The 20,192-nt window shown below is 43.3% G+C and overlaps 2 protein-coding genes across 2 annotated transcripts in view; both read right to left on the bottom strand.

Annotated features, from left to right (window-relative positions):
- Positions 1-15,639, bottom strand: part of LOC119011485 — a 31,313-nt gene extending 15,674 nt beyond the window's left edge. Inside the window, exons 1-8 of the mRNA XM_037084645.1 lie at positions 14,620-15,639; positions 14,407-14,445; positions 14,092-14,139; positions 12,933-13,206; positions 12,336-12,481; positions 6,110-6,383; positions 5,600-5,745; positions 53-326 (exon numbers count right to left, since the gene is read on the bottom strand). Coding sequence (XP_036940540.1) covers positions 53-326; positions 5,600-5,745; positions 6,110-6,383; positions 12,336-12,481; positions 12,933-13,206; positions 14,092-14,139; positions 14,407-14,440 — 1,196 coding nt within the window. The 5' untranslated portion in view covers positions 14,441-14,445; positions 14,620-15,639. The remainder of the gene's footprint in view (positions 1-52; positions 327-5,599; positions 5,746-6,109; positions 6,384-12,335; positions 12,482-12,932; positions 13,207-14,091; positions 14,140-14,406; positions 14,446-14,619) is intronic.
- Positions 9,544-11,406, bottom strand: LOC119011486 (snaclec stejaggregin-B subunit beta-1-like). Its single transcript, XM_037084646.1, has 3 exons — positions 11,198-11,406; positions 10,903-11,048; positions 9,544-10,254 (listed from the first exon to the last, which is right to left on the bottom strand). Exons 2-3 carry the CDS (start codon positions 11,036-11,038, stop codon positions 9,905-9,907), a joined length of 486 nt encoding a protein of 161 aa, XP_036940541.1. The 5' UTR covers positions 11,039-11,048; positions 11,198-11,406; the 3' UTR covers positions 9,544-9,904.
- Positions 15,640-20,192: the final 4,553 nt, after the last annotated feature.

Genomic DNA, 20,192 nt, shown 5'->3' with positions numbered 1-20,192 from the left:
CGAACAGAAGCTTGAAAATGTGAAGCTATTTAAAGTAACATGAAGGTTTTACATTTTGTTGTTGGTGCCGCTGTTCTCACGAGAGTTCCCGACGTGGATCTGAGCACCGGTCATGTTAGATATGTGTTCGATTTTGTTGTAGATGCTGACAAAAGAAATGTTGTAGACACCCAGCAGGTCAATTCTCCACCAGTGGTCCCCCTGCCCGGATTTGGTGCTTGCGCATTGTGTCTTATCCCCATCAGTAGCTTTTACAGAATGGTAGAAGGAATCAGGTGTGAAGTCTGATGACTGGGATGTGATGCTGTTTGCTGTGTTGATGAGATCTGTGTAAGAGAACAAAACAACACAGAAACATTTCACTTCAAAATATCAAGAATCCATCAATGCCTTTCTATGAAAGAGGACTGGAAGAGAAGAATTCAAAGTTGTTAATGATGTAATCTGCCTGAAAACTCAAGTAAACAAACTGACGTTAAAGGACAACACACTTTGTTTATAAGTGGCGGACCCTGCCACCTTTCTAGATACAAAACAGAGTTCTGGGGACCTTATTTTCCACTGAGAACAGCTTGATTATATTCACTTCAATTTGGATTATTACCTCATTAATATTGTCACTATGAAGTTCTGAGTTTGAATTTTCTTCTACAAAAATTACGCAGTGCTCCTTTAAGTTTCAACTGATAAAACAGGATGAAATAGAGACAAAAAGGGTGAGATGGAAACATTTTCACTGTAATGGAAACGTTTGAGTCGAGCGTCATCAACTCACTGATGGAGACCGGATCAGAACATTTCTTGTACCTCTTTTCTTGCCGTAGATCTTCACTTCACACAGAATCAAAGGCCTCATTCCTGGAAAGGACACGGTGACGTATCGCCCTGACACTCGTTCAGTACAGGTAAAGTCATTCCACTGCTCTTTGTTGAAGTTTGTGGTCCGTGCACACCTGAAAGAAAGAGAAAGATGAACAGAGTATGAGAGAGAGAAACAGACAGGACATGAAGAGTGATGCTTCTGTGGGATGAAATCTCTGACTGGCTCTGAAGAAGCTGACAACAGTAGAAAGTCCCACAGTCGCCTGGACATCAAACACACCATGACACAGAAACAGGCTCCGCCCATAATCCTGAACCTTTTGTTGGGTTTCACCACATCCGTTATGTTCAAGGTTCAGTTCTGCAACATTCAGTATATTTCAGTCAGTTCTAACCCTTGAGGCCGATCATGGACACATCACACGCAGAACAAAAATACTGGACGAACAGAAGCTTGAAAATGTGAAGCTATTTAAAGTAACATGAAGGTTTTACATTTTGTTGTTGGTGTCGCTGTTCTCACGAGAGTTCCCGACGTGGATCTGAGCACCGTTTACATTAGTATTTTCCCCAGCATCGCTGTAGATGCTGACACAATAAATGTCGTAGACACCCAGCAGGTCAATTCTCCACCAGTGGTTCCCCTGCTCTTTTTTGGTGTGAGCACATGCTGTCGTATTCCCATCAGTAGCTCTTCCAGAAGAGTAGGAGACCTGTTTCTCATCTGTGTAGTTTGATGACTGGGATGTGATGCTGTTTGCTGTGTTGATGAGATCTGTGTAAGAGAACAAAACAACATTCAAATGTTTTTACATGACAAGAGAGAAATGAAGCTGATCAGTGTAAAGAAATGTTTTCTTGTTGCGCCTCCTGTGACGTGTTAAACGACAGAGTATTAAATATCAAATAATCATAAATATTCATATAGCATTTTTCTAAACAAGGTTACAAAGTGTTTCACAGAAAAAAAAATTAACAGCAGGTACAAAAAACACACCAAACTCAAAACGTGTTAAGAATTCATGAATTACATTTCAAAGTTGTTAACGATGTAATCCACCTGATAACTCAAACAAACAGACCGAGCTGAAAGGACAACACACTTTGTTTAAAAGTGGCGGACCCTGCCACCTGGTCTGGTTTCAAACAGCGGTCTGGGGACCTTATTTTCCTCTGAGAACAGCTTGTGAACCTCATTTATATTGTGAGTATAAAAGTTCTGAGTTTGAATTTCTTCCCCAAAACGACATAGTGCCCCTTTAATGCTTCAGGAGTGATCAGTGAAATGAAGCAGGTAGTCAGTGAATGTTGGTAGGATGGCAGTAATGTGCCCAAACTTTTTGGTGTTTCTGGTAAAAAAAAAAAAAAAGCAGGTGCAGCCGGTGGAGAAATCTCTGACTGATGCTGGTAAAAAGTTACAGCGCTGCAGTGATCTGCAGGTGAGGAAATAAAAGCAGGGAAGACTTTATGCAAATCAGAGAATTCTGTTACGGTGTGGGTTGTTATTCAAGGACCCAAATGCAGATAACACAGACAGGAAGTAATGAGCAGGCGATTAATTCAACAAAACGGTGCTGGAGGGTAATGTGGACGGGGTGACCGGGGTCACAAGCAGGCAAACAGAGTTGACTGGAGGCAGCATGGAGGAACTCAGGAGAGCAGAAAACACAACAGAACTGCGCTGTACAGGACGCAATCGTCCAGCACCAAAGTGGTGAAGAGACCAGGTAGATAAAACCAGTGGGTGATGAGTTGAACCTCCTCAGGTGTGCCACTCTGCTGCTGCCACACCCACACACACACACACACACACACACACACACACACCCACACACACACACACACACACACCCACACACACACCCACACACACACACCCACACACACACACACAGAAGGAGCAGGTGAGGAAGAAAGGAGGGGGAGAGGACTGTGACAGAATCAAGAACGATCTGCAATGAGAGAAAACGAGGAGACCGGACGACACTCACAGCAAAGATCTGCATCAAAGATTACATCCATGTCTTGCAGTTTGTGTAACGTGACTGCTCAGAAAAATAAAATGATCAATCAATAAATAAATAACTTTAAAAAATAAAACTGTATTCAGTCCTACCTCCTGCTGATTCAGGGCACCTGTTGCTCATCATGCACTGTGCTCCTGCTGTGAAATGTTGAACACTGTTTAAGAATTTCTCTTTCCATTCAGATTGTTTTTGATTTCAGTGAAGTCAAAGTTACTGGCAGCTGTGACATCATTTGCTGGGTAATACAGCAGAATTACAATATCCAGTCCTTCAACACTTGGTGCAGAGCAGTCGACAGGAAGACAATAAATAAGGACTTCAGTTTAAAATCCCTGATTCACAGTTTTGTGGACGGGCCCTGAGTCTCATTCTGTGCAGGAGTCATTTTAAAGAGAGCTGCTTACCGATCAGAGCGATGAACAACAGACGCCACAGCATCTTGACTGCGGAGGAGAAAATACAGAAGCATCGATATCAGTTAAATGTTGGACACAGACGACCACAGACAGCTCAGCCAGCAGCTTGAACTGCTCTGATGAATCTATATTCAGTTCTGTAAGACGGAGAAAGACTCTGTGAAGGTAAAAGACAGCTGAGGTTGTCCTGACCTCACTCACCTTGTTCACCTCCTCTCTCCACAGTGACTGATGCTCTCTCCTGCAGCTGTATTCATACTTATCACCCTCCCTGCTGGAAATAGACTGATCTGCTGATTTACATCTACAGTAAGACAGCAAGTTATTTACATGAGTAAAACACTGTGTGTGTAAAAATACATAACATTTTCATATACAAATCTTCTCTTCTCCTCGAGGTGAAGCTGCTGTGTGTTCGGTAGCTCGACTGTAAACCCTCTTACATCAGTCACCTGGCTGAGGTGAGCCCCCGGGGGGGGCGGGTCACTCATTTAGACCAAATCAGGTGTTGTGGTTGAAAACTGGCAGTGGTCCGGTTCATCTGAGTGAGGGTCGTGTGTTCACGCTGTAACCCCAAAGTCTCTGTTTTTAAATGATTTCAGGGGGGAGAGGTGACACACAGGTGAACTGATGGAGAGCTGCAGGCGTGCAGGATGATTGACAGCAGCAGGCGGGTGGAGCATCGGCCACACACAGAAATACTGAGTGAAGAGACACACACACAGACACACACACACACACACACACACAGGCCAACCAGGAGCAAGAGGGAGGGGCCAAACACAGACAGTTTTTTTGTTTTTTCTTGAGCCCCTTCTGCAAACTTCTCCTGCTGCGACGTGACGTACAGTCAGCTGCTGCTGCTGACGGTGTAAAAAGTAAATACCTGATCTCGTCTCATGTTCCTGCCTCTCCTCCATGTTGGAGAGCTGCAGACCTGCGTCTGCCTGAACATGGCCGAGGGGGGTTGTGGGTGTGGCTGACAGGATGAAGCTAACCACCGTCAGACAATCAGAAATTAACTCTGTTCATGTAGTCGAAGGTCTGAGGACACAAGATGTTGTTTGATGTACAGATCATAAAAGCTCACTGAGGCAACATGATTGTGATTTTGTTTCTGTGTAAATAAAACAGATGTGAGCATCATCCTACACCTCCGAGCTCGTATCTTCCGAGCTAACGCTCTGGTTAGCCTTCATGCTTTCAGGGTCAGTGAACTGTAACCTGCTAACAGCTGAGTGGGAGCGTCAGATGGACTCACTGAAGACAAATGAAGAGAAGGAATCATTCAAAGAATGTCTCAACTTTTACTTTATTTAGACTTTTTATTGGCACACAGCAAAACTAATGACATAAAAAAAGGCACGTTTACATTCAGAGAGACAACATGTATAGAGAATATCGTTCAGAACACAAACCGTCGAAGCGAATGTTTTACAGGACAAAAGAATTAAAAGTAATGACATGTTACAAAATGTTCCCTCGTCGTCCCTCATTTACACACATCATCACCACACGGATTATAAAAGAAACACAGTATTATGGATTCAGTTCAAACACATCTTGCAAAGTTAAAGCGCATGCACGTCCTAAAATATGGAGTTAAACTACTGAGATTACTGCAGGGTCACTGATATCTGCGGAGCTGAGAAAACTAAAACTTCTGACAGATGAAGTTAAACTCATCGTAGTCAGACTTGCTGAACCACTGATGGCCCTCAGCTCTGCTCATGACAGCACTCCTGTCACAGTCTCCTGTTTTTTCCCCGTCAGCCCAGCGGTTGAACTCCAAGCGATAATCAGCCACCCAGAACCAAACCTCCAGGATGCAGGTGTAGTGGAGGCCCAGCCACAAGAAGGGAGTGTCGGCTCTCTGGGCCTCCAGCTCAGCCAGGGCCTGGTCGTCTTCATCGAGGATGGTAGCCAGGTCCATGTTTCTCTCTCTGCAGTGCTGCAGGGCATGTTCCCACGTCTTGTTCTCCTGGATCAGCTCAAAGGGTGACTCTACAAATAGATAATAAAAAACACTGGTGTTAAATGTCTGATGTGAATTGAAGCGTTGAACAGGGTTATTATGGAGCATACATGACGAGGATGTGGGATGAGAAAAATATCTTCTCCACCTGCACATAAAATTGTCTCTGCAGAACCGCCCGGTCCTTCTGTTTCCTCTTGGGATCATCAAGGGATTTTGTTCCCTGTCGGTCATTTTAATCTCTGCTTTTGCGTGAATAAGCTTCTTGTCAACATGTTACTGTAATGGAGACACTGAACTCATCCGTGTCTACCATCAGTTCCTGTATGTGTGTGTGTGGATCAGAACATTTCTTGTACCTTTTTTCTTGCCGTAGATCTCTACTTCACACAGAATCAAACCAATTTGTTGTGGTAAGAACACGGTGACGTATCGCCCTGACACTCGTTCAGCACATTTGAAGTCATTCCACTGTCCAACTTCGAAGTGTGTGATGTTTGCACACCTGAGAGAAAGAGAAAGATGAACAGAGTATGAGAGAGAGAAACAGACAGGACATGAAGAGTGATGCTTCTGTGGGATGAAATCTCTGACTGGCTCTGAAGAAGCTGACAAAGGTAGAAAGTCCCACAGTCGCCTGGACATCAAATACACCATGACACAGAAACAGGCTCCGCCCATAATCCTGAACCTTTTGTTGGGTTTCACCACATCCGTTATGTTCAAGGTTCAGTTCTGCAACATTCAGTATATTTCAGTCAGTTCTAACCCTTGAGGCCGATCATGGACACATCACACGCAGAACAAAAATACTGGACGAACAGAAGCTTGAAAATGTGAAGCTATTTAAAGTAACATGAAGGTTTTACATTTTGTTGTTGGTGCCGTTGTTCTCACGAGAGTTCCCGACGTGGATCTGAGCACCGGTCATGTTAGTGTTGTGTTCCATTTTGTTGTAGATGCTGACAAAAGAAATGTTGTAGACACCCAGCAGGTCAATTCTCCACCAGTGGTCCCCCTGCCCGGATTTGGTGCTTGCACATTGTGTCTTATTCCCATCAGCAGCTCTTCCAGAATTGAAGGGGAAATCAGTCGTGAGGTCTGATGACTGGGATGTGGTGCTGTTTGCTGTGTTGATGAGATCTGTGTAAGAGAACAAAACAAAACAGAAACATTTCACTGATAAAAAAATATTAAGAATCCATTAATGCCTTTCTATGAAAGAGGACTGGAAGAGAAGAATTCAAAGTTGTTAATGATGTAATCCGCCTGAAAACTCAAGTAAACAAACTGACGTTAAAGGACAACACACTTTGTTTATAAGTGGCGGACCCTGCCACCTTTCTAGATACAAAACAGAGTTCTGGGGACCTTATTTTCCACTGAGAACAGCTTGATTATATTCACTTCAATTTGTGTTATTACTTCATTTATATTGTCGATATCAAGGGTCTGAGTTTGAATTTTCTTCTCCAAAAATTACGCAGTGCTCCTTTAAGTTTCAAACCATAAAACGCAGGATGAAATAGAGACGAAGAGGCTGAGATGAAAACATGTTCACTGTAATGAAAATGTCTGAGTCGACCATCATGAACTCACTGATGGAGACCGGATCAGAACATTTCTCGTACCTTTTTTCTTCCTGTAGATCTTCATTTCACACAGAATCAAAGGCCTTGTTCCTGGAGAGAACACGGTGATGTAGCGCCCTGAAACTTTTTCAGCACATCTGAAGTCATTCCACTGCCCTCCGATGAAGTTTGTGATGTTTGCACAGCTGAGAGAAAGACACAGTATGAGAGAGAGAAACAGACAGGACATGAAGAGTGATGCTTCTGTGGGATGAAATCTCTGACTGGCTCTGAAGAAGCTGACAACAGTAGAAAGTCCCACAGTCACCTGGACATTCCACATCAAATATATTTAAGGTTTCGTTCTGTGTCATTCGCCTTTCACTCAGTTGTAAATCTATCGTTACTGGAGCTGTGAAATGGTCGGTGTCATTGAGAACTGAACTGAAGATTTAAACGATCATCGAGACATCACATGAAGAACTGTTCTCAAAACATAAACTGGACATGCTAAAGCCTGAAAATGTGAAGTAAAGCTATTTACACTAACATGAAGCTCTTACATTTTGCTGTTGATGCTGCTGTTGTAGGACCCCACAAGAATTTGAACATGAGCACCGGTCATGATGGTACCAATCTGGTCTATGCTGAAGATGCTGACACAGGAAATCTGGTAGACAGCCGGCAGCTGAGCTGTCCACCAGGCGGCGTTACTTGGAGTGTGAGGGGTGATGGTGGTGCATGGGTCTGCAGGTCCATCAACATGTTTTTGAGAATCGGAGTTCACTGTTGATGTAGAAGATTTCCAGACTATTGTGTAGATGAGATCTGCACATGAAAACAAAATCATACGTGAAAACATCTGCATTTTTATCTCTGAAATACTGTTGTAATGTGTTTTTATATTACTTTTCTTTAGAAAAAAAAATACTTCTATTGAATTAAGCTCATATTTCAGCAGAGCCATAAGGTATCTTTTGTGCTTACATGTACTTGCACACATCTATTTCAAAACTTTACGTTACAAAAAACAAAAACTTTTTCTACATGAAGAAACTGATCGGTGTACAGAAATGCATTCAGTCCTACCTCCTGCTGATCCAGGGCACCTGTCGCTCACCATGCACTGTGCTCCTGCTGTGAAATGTTGAACACTGTTTAGGAATTTCTGTTTCCATTCAGATTGTTTTTGATTTCAGTGAAGTCAAAGTTACTGGCAGCTGTGACATCATTTGCTGGGTAATACAGCAGAATTACAATATCCAGTCCTTCAACACTTGGTGCAGAGCAGTCGACAGGAAGACAATAAATAAGGACTTCAGTTTAAAATCCCTGATTCACAGTTTTGTGGACGGGCCCTGAGTCTCATTCTGTGCAGGAGTCATTTTAAAGAGAGCTGCTTACCGATCAGAGCGATGAACAACAGACGCCACAGCATCTTGACTGCGGAGGAGAAAATACAGAAGCATCGATATCAGTTAAATGTTGGACACAGACGACCACAGACAGCTCAGCCAGCAGCTTGAACTGCTCTGATGAATCTATATTCAGTTCTGTAAGACGGAGAAAGACTCTGTGAAGGTAAAAGACAGCTGAGGTTGTCCTGACCTCACTCACCTTGTTCACCTCCTCTCTCCACAGTGACTGATGCTCTCTCCTGCAGCTGTATTCATACTTATCACCCTCCCTGCTGGAAATAGACTGATCTGCTAATTTACATCTACAGTAATAGAGCAAGTTATTTACATGTGTAATAAGCTGTGTGTGTAAAAATACATGACATTTTCATATACAAATCTTCTCTTCTCCTCGAGGTGAAGCTGCTGTGTGTTCGGTAGCTCGACTGTAAACCCTCTTACATCAGTCACCTGGCTGAGGTGAGCCCCCGTGGGCGGGTCACTCATTCAGACCAAATCAGGTGTTGTGGTTGAAAACTGGCAGTGGTCCGGTTCATCTGAGTGAGGGTCGTGTGTTCACGCTGTAACCCCAAAGTCTCTGTTTTTAAATGATTTCAGGGGGGAGAGGTGACACACAGGTGAACTGATGGAGAGCTGCAGGTGTGCAGGATGATTGACAGCAGCAGGCGGGTGGAGCATCGGCCACACACAGAAATACTGAGTGAAGAGACACACACACACACACACACACACACACACACACACACACACACACACACACACACACACACACACACACACCAGGAGCAAGAGGGAGGGGCCAAACACAGACAGTTTTTTTGTTTTTTTCTTGAGCCCCTTCTGCAAACTTCTCCTGCGACGTGACGTACAGTCAGCTGCTGCTGCTGACGGTGTAAAAAGTAAATACCTGATCTCGTCTCATGTTCCTGCCTCTCCTCCATGTTGGAGAGCTGCAGACCTGCGTCTGCCTGAACATGGCCGAGGGGGGTTGTGGGCGTGGCTGACAGGATGAAGCTAACCACCGTCAGACAATCAGAAATTAACTCTGTTCATGTAGTCGAAGGTCTGAGGACAGAAGATGTTGTTTGATGTACAGATCATAAAAGCTCACTGAGGCAACATGATTGTGATTTTGTTTCTGTGTAAATAAAACAGATGTGAGCATCATCCTACACCTCCGAGCTCGTATCTTCCGAGCTAACGCTCTGGTTAGCCTTCATGCTTTCAGGGTAAGTGAACTGTAACCTGCTAACAGCTGAGTGGGAGCGTCAGATGGACTCACTGAAGACAAATGAAGAGAAGGAATCATTCAAAGAATGTCTCAACTTTTACTTTATTTAGACTTTTTATTGGCACACAGCAAAACTAATGACATAAAAAAAGGCACGTTTACATTCAGAGAGACAACATGTATAGAGAATGTTGTTCAAAACACAAACCGTCGAAGCGAATGTTTTACAGGATAAAAGAATTAAAAGTAACGACATGTTACAAAATGTTCCCTCGTCGTCCCTCGTTTACACACATCATCACCACACGGATTATGAAATAAACACAGTATTATGGATTCAGTTCAAACACATCTTGCAAAGTTAAAGCGCATGCACGTCCTAAAATATGGAGTTAAACTACTGAGATTACTGCAGGGTCACTGATATCTGCGGAGCTGAGAAAACTAAAACTTCTGACAGATGAAGTTAAACTCATCGTAGTCAGACTTGCTGAACCACTGATGGCCCTCAGCTCTGCTCATGACAGCACTCCTGTCACAGTCTCCTGTTTTTCCCCCTGGAGCCCAGCGGTTGAACTCCAAGCGATAATCAGCCACCCAGAACCAAACCTCCAGGATGCAGGTGTAGTGGAGGCCCAGCCACAAGAAGAGAGTGTCGGCTCTCTGGGCCTCCAGCTCAGCCAGGACCTGGTCCTCTTCATCGAGGATGGTAGCCAGGTCCATGTTATTGTCTCTGCAGTGCTGCAGGGCATGTTCCCACGTCTTGTTCTCCTGGATCAGCTCAAAGGGTGACTCTACAAATAGATAATAAACATACACAACAAGGGTTTTAAATCTGTGTTCTCATCTGGCAGCAGATCTGAACATGTACTCCATCATGTCTGTGTTTTCTACTGTAGCAGACACAAAGACATCGCTCTCATCACGGCCTCATCCTCGTGATAAACAAGCTACAACCTTTTTCATTCTCATAAAGGAACAACCCACCCAAAAAGTCTTTCATCTTTAATTATCAGTCTTTAATTATCCACCCAGACCCTACAGGGTGAAGAGAGTAACGTCTTTTCAAAGTAATTTTTCTCTCTCTCTTTTTTTTTTTTTTTTAAAGTTTTGAAACTAGTAACACTGTTTTCTGACGTTAAGTTTGTAAAATGATTAAAGTGTAACTGTAAGTGAAAATGTAAAAAACATCTATAAATCACAGTACGATTGGCCTGTTTCCTCAGAATCAAATGAACCTCGTGGATTGAAAATAAAATACAGGCTACAGACTGTCTTTGTGTTCCTGCATCAAACCTTGAGCTCTGTGTCGTCCCCTGTTGAAAAACAGCCAAAGAACAACGACTCTTTACCTTCGTGTCAAAATGTTCACTGTAATGGAAACGTTTGAGTCGCGCGTCATCAACTCACTGATGGAGACCAGATCAGAACATTTCTCGTACTTTTTTTGTTCCCGTAGATCTTCACTTCACACAGAATCAAAAACCACGTTCCTGGAAAGGACACGGTGACGTATCGCCCTGACACTCCCTCAGGACAAGGATAGTCATTCCACTGCTCTTTGTTGAAGTTTGTCATGTTTGCACAGCTGAAAGAAAGAGAAAGATGAACAGAGTATGAGAGAGAGAAACAGACAGGACATGAAGAGTGATGCTTCTGTGGGATGAAATCTCTGACTGGCTCTGAAGAAGCTGACAACAGTAGAAAGTCCCACAGTCGCCTGGACATCAAACACACCATGACACAGAAACAGGCTCCGCCCATAATCCTGAACCTTTTGTTGGGTTTCACCACATCCGTTATGTTCAAGGTTCAGTTCTGCAACATTCAGTATATTTCAGTCAGTTCTAACCCTTGAGGCCGATCATGGACACATCACACGCAGAACAAAAATACTGGACGAACAGAAGCTTGAAAATGTGAAGCTATTTAAAGTAACATGAAGGTTTTACATTTTGTTGTTGGTGCCGTTGTTCTCACGAGAGTTCCCGACGTGGATCTGAGCACCGGTCATGTTAGTATTGTGTGTATCCTTGTTGTAGATGCTGACAAAAGAAATGTTGTAGACACCCAGCAGGTCAATTCTCCACCAGTGGTCCCCCAGCTTGTCTTCGGTGTGAGCACATGCTGTCTTATTCCCATCAGTAGCTCTTCCAGAAGAGTAGTAAACACCACCTGCTGTGTAGTTTGATGACTGGGATGTGATGCTGTTTGTTGTGTTGATGAGATCTGTGTAAGAGAACAAAACAACATTCAAATGTTTTTACATGACAAGAGAGAAATGAAACCGATCAGAGTAAAGAAATGTTCACTTGGTGCGCCTCCTGTGACGTGTTAAACGACAGAGTATTAAATATTAAATAATCATAAATATTCATATAGCATTTTTCTAAACAAGGTTACAAAGTGTTTCACAGAAAAAAAATTAACAGCAGGTACAAAAAAACACACCAAACTCAAAACATGTTAAGAATTCATGAATTAGATTTGAGAGTTGTGAATGATGTAATCCACCTGAAAACTCAAATAAACACACGGACATTAAAGGAAAACACACTTTGTTTATATGTGGCGGACCCTGCCACCTTTCTAGCTACAGAACATAGTTCCGGGGACCTTATTTTATCTCTGAGAACAGCTTGTTTATATACAGTTAACATTATATTATCACCTCATTTATATTGTAAAGATTAAAGCTCTGAGTTTGAATTTTCTTCTCCAAAAATTACGCAGTGCTCCTTTAAGTTTCAACTGATAAAACTGGATGAAATAGAGACAAAAACGGTGAGATGGAAACATTTTCACTGTAATGGAAACGTTTGAGTCGAGCGTCATCAACTCACTGATGGAGACCGGATCAGAACATTTCTTGTACCTGTTTTGTTCCCGTAGATCTTCACTTCACACAGAATCAAAGTCTTTGTTCCTGGAAAGGACACGGTGACGTATCGCCCTGACACTCGTTCAGTACAGGTAAAGTCATTCCACTCTCCAACTTTGAAGGGTGTGATGTTTGCACACCTGAGAGAAAGAGAAAGATGAACAGAGTATGAGAGAGAGAAACAGACAGGACATGAAGAGTGATGCTTCTGTGGGATGAAATCTCTGACTGGCTCTGAAGAAGCTGACAAAGGTAGAAAGTCCCACAGTCGCCTGGACATCAAACACACCATGACACAGAAACAGGCTCCGCCCATAATCCTGAACCTTTTGTTGGGTTTCACCACATCCGTTATATTCAAGTTTCAGTTCTGCAACATTCAGTATATTTCAGTCAGTTCTAACCCTTGAGGCCGATCATGGACACATCACACGCAGAACAAAAATACTGGACAAACAGAAGCTTGAAAATGTGAAGCTATTTAAAGTAACATGCAAAGAAAATTTCATTGATTGACATGTGAATGTCCAATGATAATAAAAACTCTTGAATCTTGAATCTTGAATCTTGAATCTTGAATGAAGGTTTTACATTTTGTTGTTGGTGCCGCTGTTGTCAAGAGAGTTTCCGACGTGGATCTGAGCACCGTTTACATTAGTATGGTCCCCAGCATCGTTGTAGATGCTGACACAATAAATGTTGTAGACACCCAGCAGGTCAATTCTCCACCAGGGTTTCTGTTCCTTGTTGGTGTGAGCACATACTGTCGTATTCCCATCAGTAGCTCTTCCAGAAGAGTAGTCAACACTATTGTGTGTGAAGTCTGATGACTGGGATGTGATGCTGTTTGTTGTGTTGATGAGATCTGTGTAAGAGAACAAAACAACATTCAAATGTTTTTACATGACAAGAGAGAAATGAAGCCGATCAGAGTAAAGAAATGTTTTCTTGTTGCGCCTCCTGTGACGTGTTAAACGACAGAGTATTAAATATTAAATAATCTTAAATATTTATATAGCATTTTTCTAAACAAGGTTACAAAGTGTTTCACAGAAAAAAAAAAAATTAACAGCAGGTACAAAAAACACACCAAACTCAAAACATGTTCAGAATTCATGAATTAGATTTGAGAGTTGTTAATGATGTAATCCACCTGATAACTCAAACAAACACACGGACCTTACACACTTTGTTTATAAGTGGCGGACCCTGCCATCTTTCTGGCTACAAAACAGAGTTCTGGGGACCTTATTTTATCTCAGAGAACAGCTTGTTTATATTCACTTAAATTAGTATAATTACCTCATTTGTGTTGTGAATATAAAAGTTCTGAGTTTGAATTTCTTCCCCAAATCTACATATTGCCACTTTAAAGCTTTAAAAGTGATCAGTGAAATGAAGCAGGTAGTCAGTGCTGTCTTGGTGTTTCTGGTAAAAAAAAAAAAAAAAAAAAGCAGCAGCACTCTGACGCAGCTGCAGCTGGTGGAGAAATCTCTGACTGATGCTGGTAAAAAGTTACAGCGCTGCAGTGATCTGCAGGTGAGGAAATAAAAGCAGGGAAGACTTTATGCAAATCAGAGAATCAAGAACGATCTGCAACGAGAGAGAGACCGGGCGACGCTCACAGCAAAGATCTGCATCAAAGATTACATCCATGTCTTGCAGTTTGTGTAACGTGACTGCTCAGAAAAATAAAATGATCAATTAATAAATAAATAACTTTAAAAAATAAAACTGTATTCAGTCCTACCTCCTGCTGATTCAGGGCACCTGTCGCTCATCATGCACTGTGCTCCTGCTGTGAAATGTTGAACACTGTTTAAGAATTTCTGTTTCCATTCAGATTGTTTTTGATTTCAGTGAAGTCAAAGTTACTGGCAGCTGTGACATCATTTGCTGGGTAATACAGCAGAATTACAATATCCAGTCCTTCAACACTTGGTGCAGAGCAGTCGACAGGAAGACAATAAATAAGGACTTCAGTTTAAAATCCCTGATTCACAGTTTTGTGGACGGGCCCTGAGTCTCATTCTGTGCAGGAGTCATTTTAAAGAGAGCTGCTTACCGATCAGAGCGATGAACAACAGACGCCACAGCATCTTGACTGCGGAGGAGAAAATACAGAAGCATCGATATCAGTTAAATGTTGGACACAGACGACCACAGACAGCTCAGCCAGCGGCTTGAACTGCTCTGATGAATCTATATTCAGTTCTGTAAGACGGAGAAAGACTCTGTGAAGGTAAAAGACAGCTGAGGTTGTCCTGACCTCACTCACCTTGTTCACCTCCTCTCTCCACAGTGACTGATGCTCTCTCCTGCAGCTGTATTCATACTTATCACCCTTCTCGCTGCCGCTGGTATGTAAATAGACTGATGTCACTAAACGTCGCCGCTCAGAGTACACGTGTTGTTTTCAGCTGCAGACCAATTTGCATGTGTCAGAGTCTGATCCCAACACTCTCCAGGTTCGGTTTTCCCCGATGAGCGCGGTGCGGATCACATTCAAATGACCTGTTCTTTGGTATCTGCTTCAACAGAGGAGGTTTGTGAGCGTATACGTTACAAATCATGTCTGTACACACTTGTTTTTCTTCGGCTGCCTCCAGGAAGCTGCAACATTAATTTGGTTATGCGTTTCATGTGAAGTAAATGAAATAAATGGGACTTTTGATGGACTGCTGACACTGTTTATACTCTAAACAGAGAGTAACGTACTAATAATAACACCAGGAAGTCCTTACAGTCCTTTTCCACAACAACATTCATCTACAGAAATGTAAAGAGGGTTTTTAATCATTTAATCACAGCGACGATGTCGTGCAGAGGTGTGAACTGAGAGGATGACGTCACGGACAGCAGCGAGTCTTCGGCTCTACTTTTTTAAAAATCCATATTTATAGCAAGCCTGCATGGTATTTATGTATTTATTCATGTACTTCATTTTCAGGCTGTAACGCTGAGAACCAGATGTTTTTGTTTTTAATTAAGTATTTTCATTTGGCCTTCAGATGGCTTTATTGACAGCACAGCTGAAGACATGACAGGAAACAGGCGAGGCGGAGCGACACTCTACCGACTGAGCTAAACAGCACCCCACAACCAAATGCTGTTATGGAGACTTGGGGAGATTTTCTGCCATTTTCATAGATATCAAAACTACACGATTTTCACAAGAAGGCGGTCCATCTCCTGCTGTGTTTGTGTCTACGGATTCAGGGATTTTCAAAGATATCTGGCAAATTTGTGGTTACATAATACAGAGTTTTTCAGGGTACCTGGTGTGACTTCCAGCCATGTTTGCAGTGACCAAATCTAGGTGTTTTTTTTAATTGATAAGGAGAATATGGATCCATGAGCAGCCTCAGGTCTCGGGTCATAGAAAGACAGAACCTGAACCATCTGACCTCCTCTCTCCTCCACGGTGACCTGTGAGAGGACAGCCATGTAAAAGGCAGCGAGCATGGACGGGACAGCCACGCGTAACATGCAAACTATCACGTCTCTGCGCAAACTCGCAGCAGAGACCGCTGTGAGAGGAGGTCTGTGGTGAAACATACCAACAGCTTCACACACGTACACAGTGTCAGGTTACATCCAGGAAATATCTGAGGAAGACATTTGCAGCATTTGAGATCCTGTCACATCTGACACCTGCTCCCGGGTCACAGATGTAAACCTCATCACAATCCTACATAATATTAATCACACGACTCTGAATGCTTCTCATCTCTTTGTGTTAAGCACGTGCAGTTTTCTGTCGTGACGAATCGACGATCTGCAAATCTGCAGGGAACAAACGTGAAGCCTGGATGCTGCTTCGGCCTCAGAGGAGCAACAGCAGGACGTCTTCGCTTCGTGGAGTAATTACTGCACATCGATCTGTGAGTAAACTCATGTGACACACGCCTGTGCACCACTGATTCCCAGATTCGGGAGGTCCACCGTTTGGCCTTTCCATCAGCTCATCAGCAGACCACACAAAGCACAGGACTGCCGCACAGGATCCGGTGCCACTAATTGCATAATTAGAGTCTATTTCCAAGAATGCGGTGGTGAATGTCAGTGACCTGTGAGCCGCGGTCATGTTATCGGCTTGCTTACATCTCCTTGTATGCACACACAGTAAACATGGAGGCAGCGCACACAATGAACAACCCTCCTCCCCACACGCCTCCGCATGATGCTCTGCGTTCGGACGCCTGCAGGAAGGAAATCATCTTTATTATTCATGACAGGATGCAGAATATTGAGAATTCCTCATCGGCACCAAAACTGGATCTGCCAGGGGAGGTGGCAGACACTGTGAAGTTTTAAAATACTGAAATCAAATCGTGGAAGTCTTTTCATACGTAACGTACGAGCAACGCCAACAGGATTTAATCCCAGGATCCCTGTCAGGGTGACGGCGTGTAGCGTGTGGTTCGCCATCGGCCTGCAGACGGGTGGTCCTTCGTTGGCCGTGATGGAAGTATTCTCGTTCTTTACTTTAGTCGGTCATTGTTGGCACAAGTAAAGTGAGGAGGATCCAAATGCACCGACAGGCAGCAGGTGAGGGAACCAAAGCGAGCGAGATCCGATGTGCCCGCGTGACTCCGCCCCTCCCTGATAGTGCAGTCTGGAATTTGCTATCTAGTTAGCGAAGCTTGCTAGCGCTCTCTCGCCTCCACGGCTGTATAATTGATCACAGCGGAGGAGAGAGAGAGGAGGAGGTTGTAGGAGGCGGCCGGTGATCTCCTGATGGAGAGAAGTTGTAGCTGTCAAGACAACTACAAAGTAGACGTTGTCAGCTCTCGGGGCTCAGCTGGGACCTGATTAACCGAGCAGGCCCAAGTTTAAAGAAAACACATCTGATTCTGTGCTCCAGTGCAGGCGGGTTCCTCTTTGCTGAAACAGATGAAGGTGAGTTTAAAGATGCAGCCCAGTTGTTATGTACCGTCCTGCAGTACTGTTGTCCCTCCGGTCCAGCCCCCCGCTGGCCTGTTACCTCTCCAACATACGTCACCACGCACAGAACGCGACTTCACTTTTCTGTGGCTCATTTTGTGTCGGTTCTGGTCCACTCGCCCTCTCACATTCCTGGATTTTTTGATTATGCAAGGCAGCGTGACACAGCGCGATTCGACTTCATGTCCACGTTGTGCACTAGCAACCGTACCGTGCCGAGGCAAACCTCATCCGACCGCGCCTCGGGCGACAAAGTGTACTGCGCTTCAACTCAGGAACCGTACTGATTTCCTCACGTGAGCCCGGCCCGGCCCGTCCGTAGCCTCAGGTGTGCGTAAACTACAGGTGAGGGACTTTAAAATACAAAAATGTGAAATAATGAGATTCTTTTTCCTTTACCTTTTTAATTATATTGTTGCTATTGTTATCTCTTTTTTTGTAATATTCTGTCCTTCGGCTGCTGTGGCAAATAAATTTCCCTGTTTGTGGAACAATAAAGGAAGACTGATTCTGAGGAAATTATTGATTGATCGTTATCGGTATCAGCTGAAAAATGCTGTGTGTCCCCAACAGCGTCCCTTAAGCAACCAAGTTATTTCCTCCTCTGTTTAGTTCAGATTTATGTGCTCTGTTTTCACATTCACATTCCAAGCCCCCTGAAAGTTTCCCTCGCTCCAACAGTTTTTCTATCTTCCTTTCTTTCTTTTTGTTTAATTCATGAGCAGCGAGCTGAATGTGCGTCCTGGAATATAACGGATACACGTGACCTTTGTCTTGGGATTGGACCCATTTCAGATGTATTTGGAGAGATTACAGAATCAGTTTTTTTTAAATTACATTCAGGCGAGAGAAGCCCAGAAAATCTAAATGCTGCAGAAAAAGCATCAGCCGTGGTGAGTTTTCCAACCCGGGACACGTTTATCTAAATACAGATCAGATTGGCAGGAGATGCTGACGGCGGGAGGTGGGAGGGGCTGTTTTTACTTTATCTTATTGAATCCTGCCTGATTTATCAACATGCCTGGAAGTGTTCCAGTAAATTCTGCTGCTGACTTCTGACCTGAAATTATTAGGAAACGTTAACAGTGTTTTTTTTTTCTCTTCCAATCCTGCAGGTTAAAACCATCCTGCTGCTGCATCTTAACTTTTAATAACTGTTGTAATGGAAATACAAATCAGATTAAGTTCATATATATAAAGCGCTGCCTGATTAAAGAACAAATCAAAGTCAAACAAACCTCTGACCCAAACAAATACTCTGATCTGATACTGATAGAAAAGCCTCATAAGTAATCGGATCACATCGTCGTTTGAGTCGTCGCCCTAATCCAGGTTACAAAATCTGATGAGGAGATTAATCGAGCACCGTCAAAACATCTTAAACTAGAAATACAACCAGGAAAGAGACGTTATTTTAATATTAAAAGCTTCATTTTCTAGTTGCAGCTGCTTGTTTTGTCTGGCGTTCTGAACACTAGATGGAAAAACCAGCTCAGTATCCAATATTTTCTCCTACCAAACTATTATCTGGCCAATCAACTCGTTCTGGTTTCAAAAGTTTCCACACGGTCGTAGACATTTTTAGGTTCAGTCAGCTGATTTATGTAGAAACTGGTCCCAGGTCTGTAACAATTTGTCAGATGTAATGTAACATAATTACATCATAACAGTGTCACGTGTTAAAAACTTGCACATTGAAGTAAACGTGTGTGTAACGCTGTGATCCGAGACAAGACACCGAACCATCGACATGATTCTCTCGCTGTTACATAATGCTGCTTTGAAAAGGCCACAGGTTGGTCTTCTGCTTGTTGTGCTGACCTGAGATCAGATCAGCAGCTGCGAGCGCTGGACCATGACAGCGCAGCAGAAAGCACAGAAAACTCTTTCATCCCTATGCAAAGCATTTATGTTTAGTCCGAGTCACTCGACACGAGGAAACTTCGAGCTTGGCGGCGATCCCAGCAGCAGGAGTCGGGCATGAGGGAGGAGGCGGGGCTTCTGAAACCCCGACAGCTCAGCGAATGAGGAGAAAGCTGACTGATCAATCTCATCGGCTGTCACCTGACAACAAACATTCAATCTCCGGTGTCCCAATTTCATTAATTTCCTGCCGTGATCAGGAAAGCAACATGTGAAGCCTACATCATTCACACGCTACACCTCAGAGCTACATCAGCTAAACATTCATATATATATTAAACTGCTAACACCACCGCAACCAATGTTACGTTAAGCTTGCCAAGCTGTCGATGCTATCGTTGTTTGCTTGTAAGTTAGCTTGTAACGTGAGATGTGTTGTGGTAATCAGTTGTTTCAGGGAAGCGATGTCGTTTTGGTATCTAAATCCTGTTTTCTGTAACAGTTTTTGTCAGCTTTCCCTGGGAATTGTCTATGACGTACGTAGCTCGTATTGTTTCATCGTTTTTTCCACCCATGGATATGTTTCTCTCCACGAAGGGAGAAACGTTCCGAGTCTCTTATCTTTATCGAATCTTTTTGCTAACTTGAGTCTCCAGCCACGTTTCTTCGAACAGCAACTGACTGAACAGCGACCTCAGCCGGTTTATCTCTGAGCTAACTTGAATAGAGATAAAATGCTCTTCCAGACTTTCCATATTTTATCAAATGACAGTGAAACGAGTCATTGGATTAATCCACTGTTTAACAGCAGCTTCTTTCACAATGGAAGCTTATGAGAAAGTCTTTGTGGGCCTCGGTGCATCACGTGACGTTTGACCACCACAAACGTTTTGGCATTAAATTCACCTGGTAATACTTGTGTAGTTGAACTTTTGCTGACTTGTGATGAAGCTGAAGTGTTCATGGTTGGATGTTTGGTGCTTCCTGTCGCTCCATCAGAAGCAAACCAAACATGAGAAAAGCGAAATGGACGGAGTGAAA

This window comes from Acanthopagrus latus, chromosome 21, assembly GCF_904848185.1.
Source record: "Acanthopagrus latus isolate v.2019 chromosome 21, fAcaLat1.1, whole genome shotgun sequence".
Taxonomy (NCBI): Eukaryota; Metazoa; Chordata; class Actinopteri; order Spariformes; family Sparidae; genus Acanthopagrus; species Acanthopagrus latus.
Note: the sequence above shows the minus strand (reverse complement) of the source record. Positions and strands in the feature narration are given on the sequence as shown.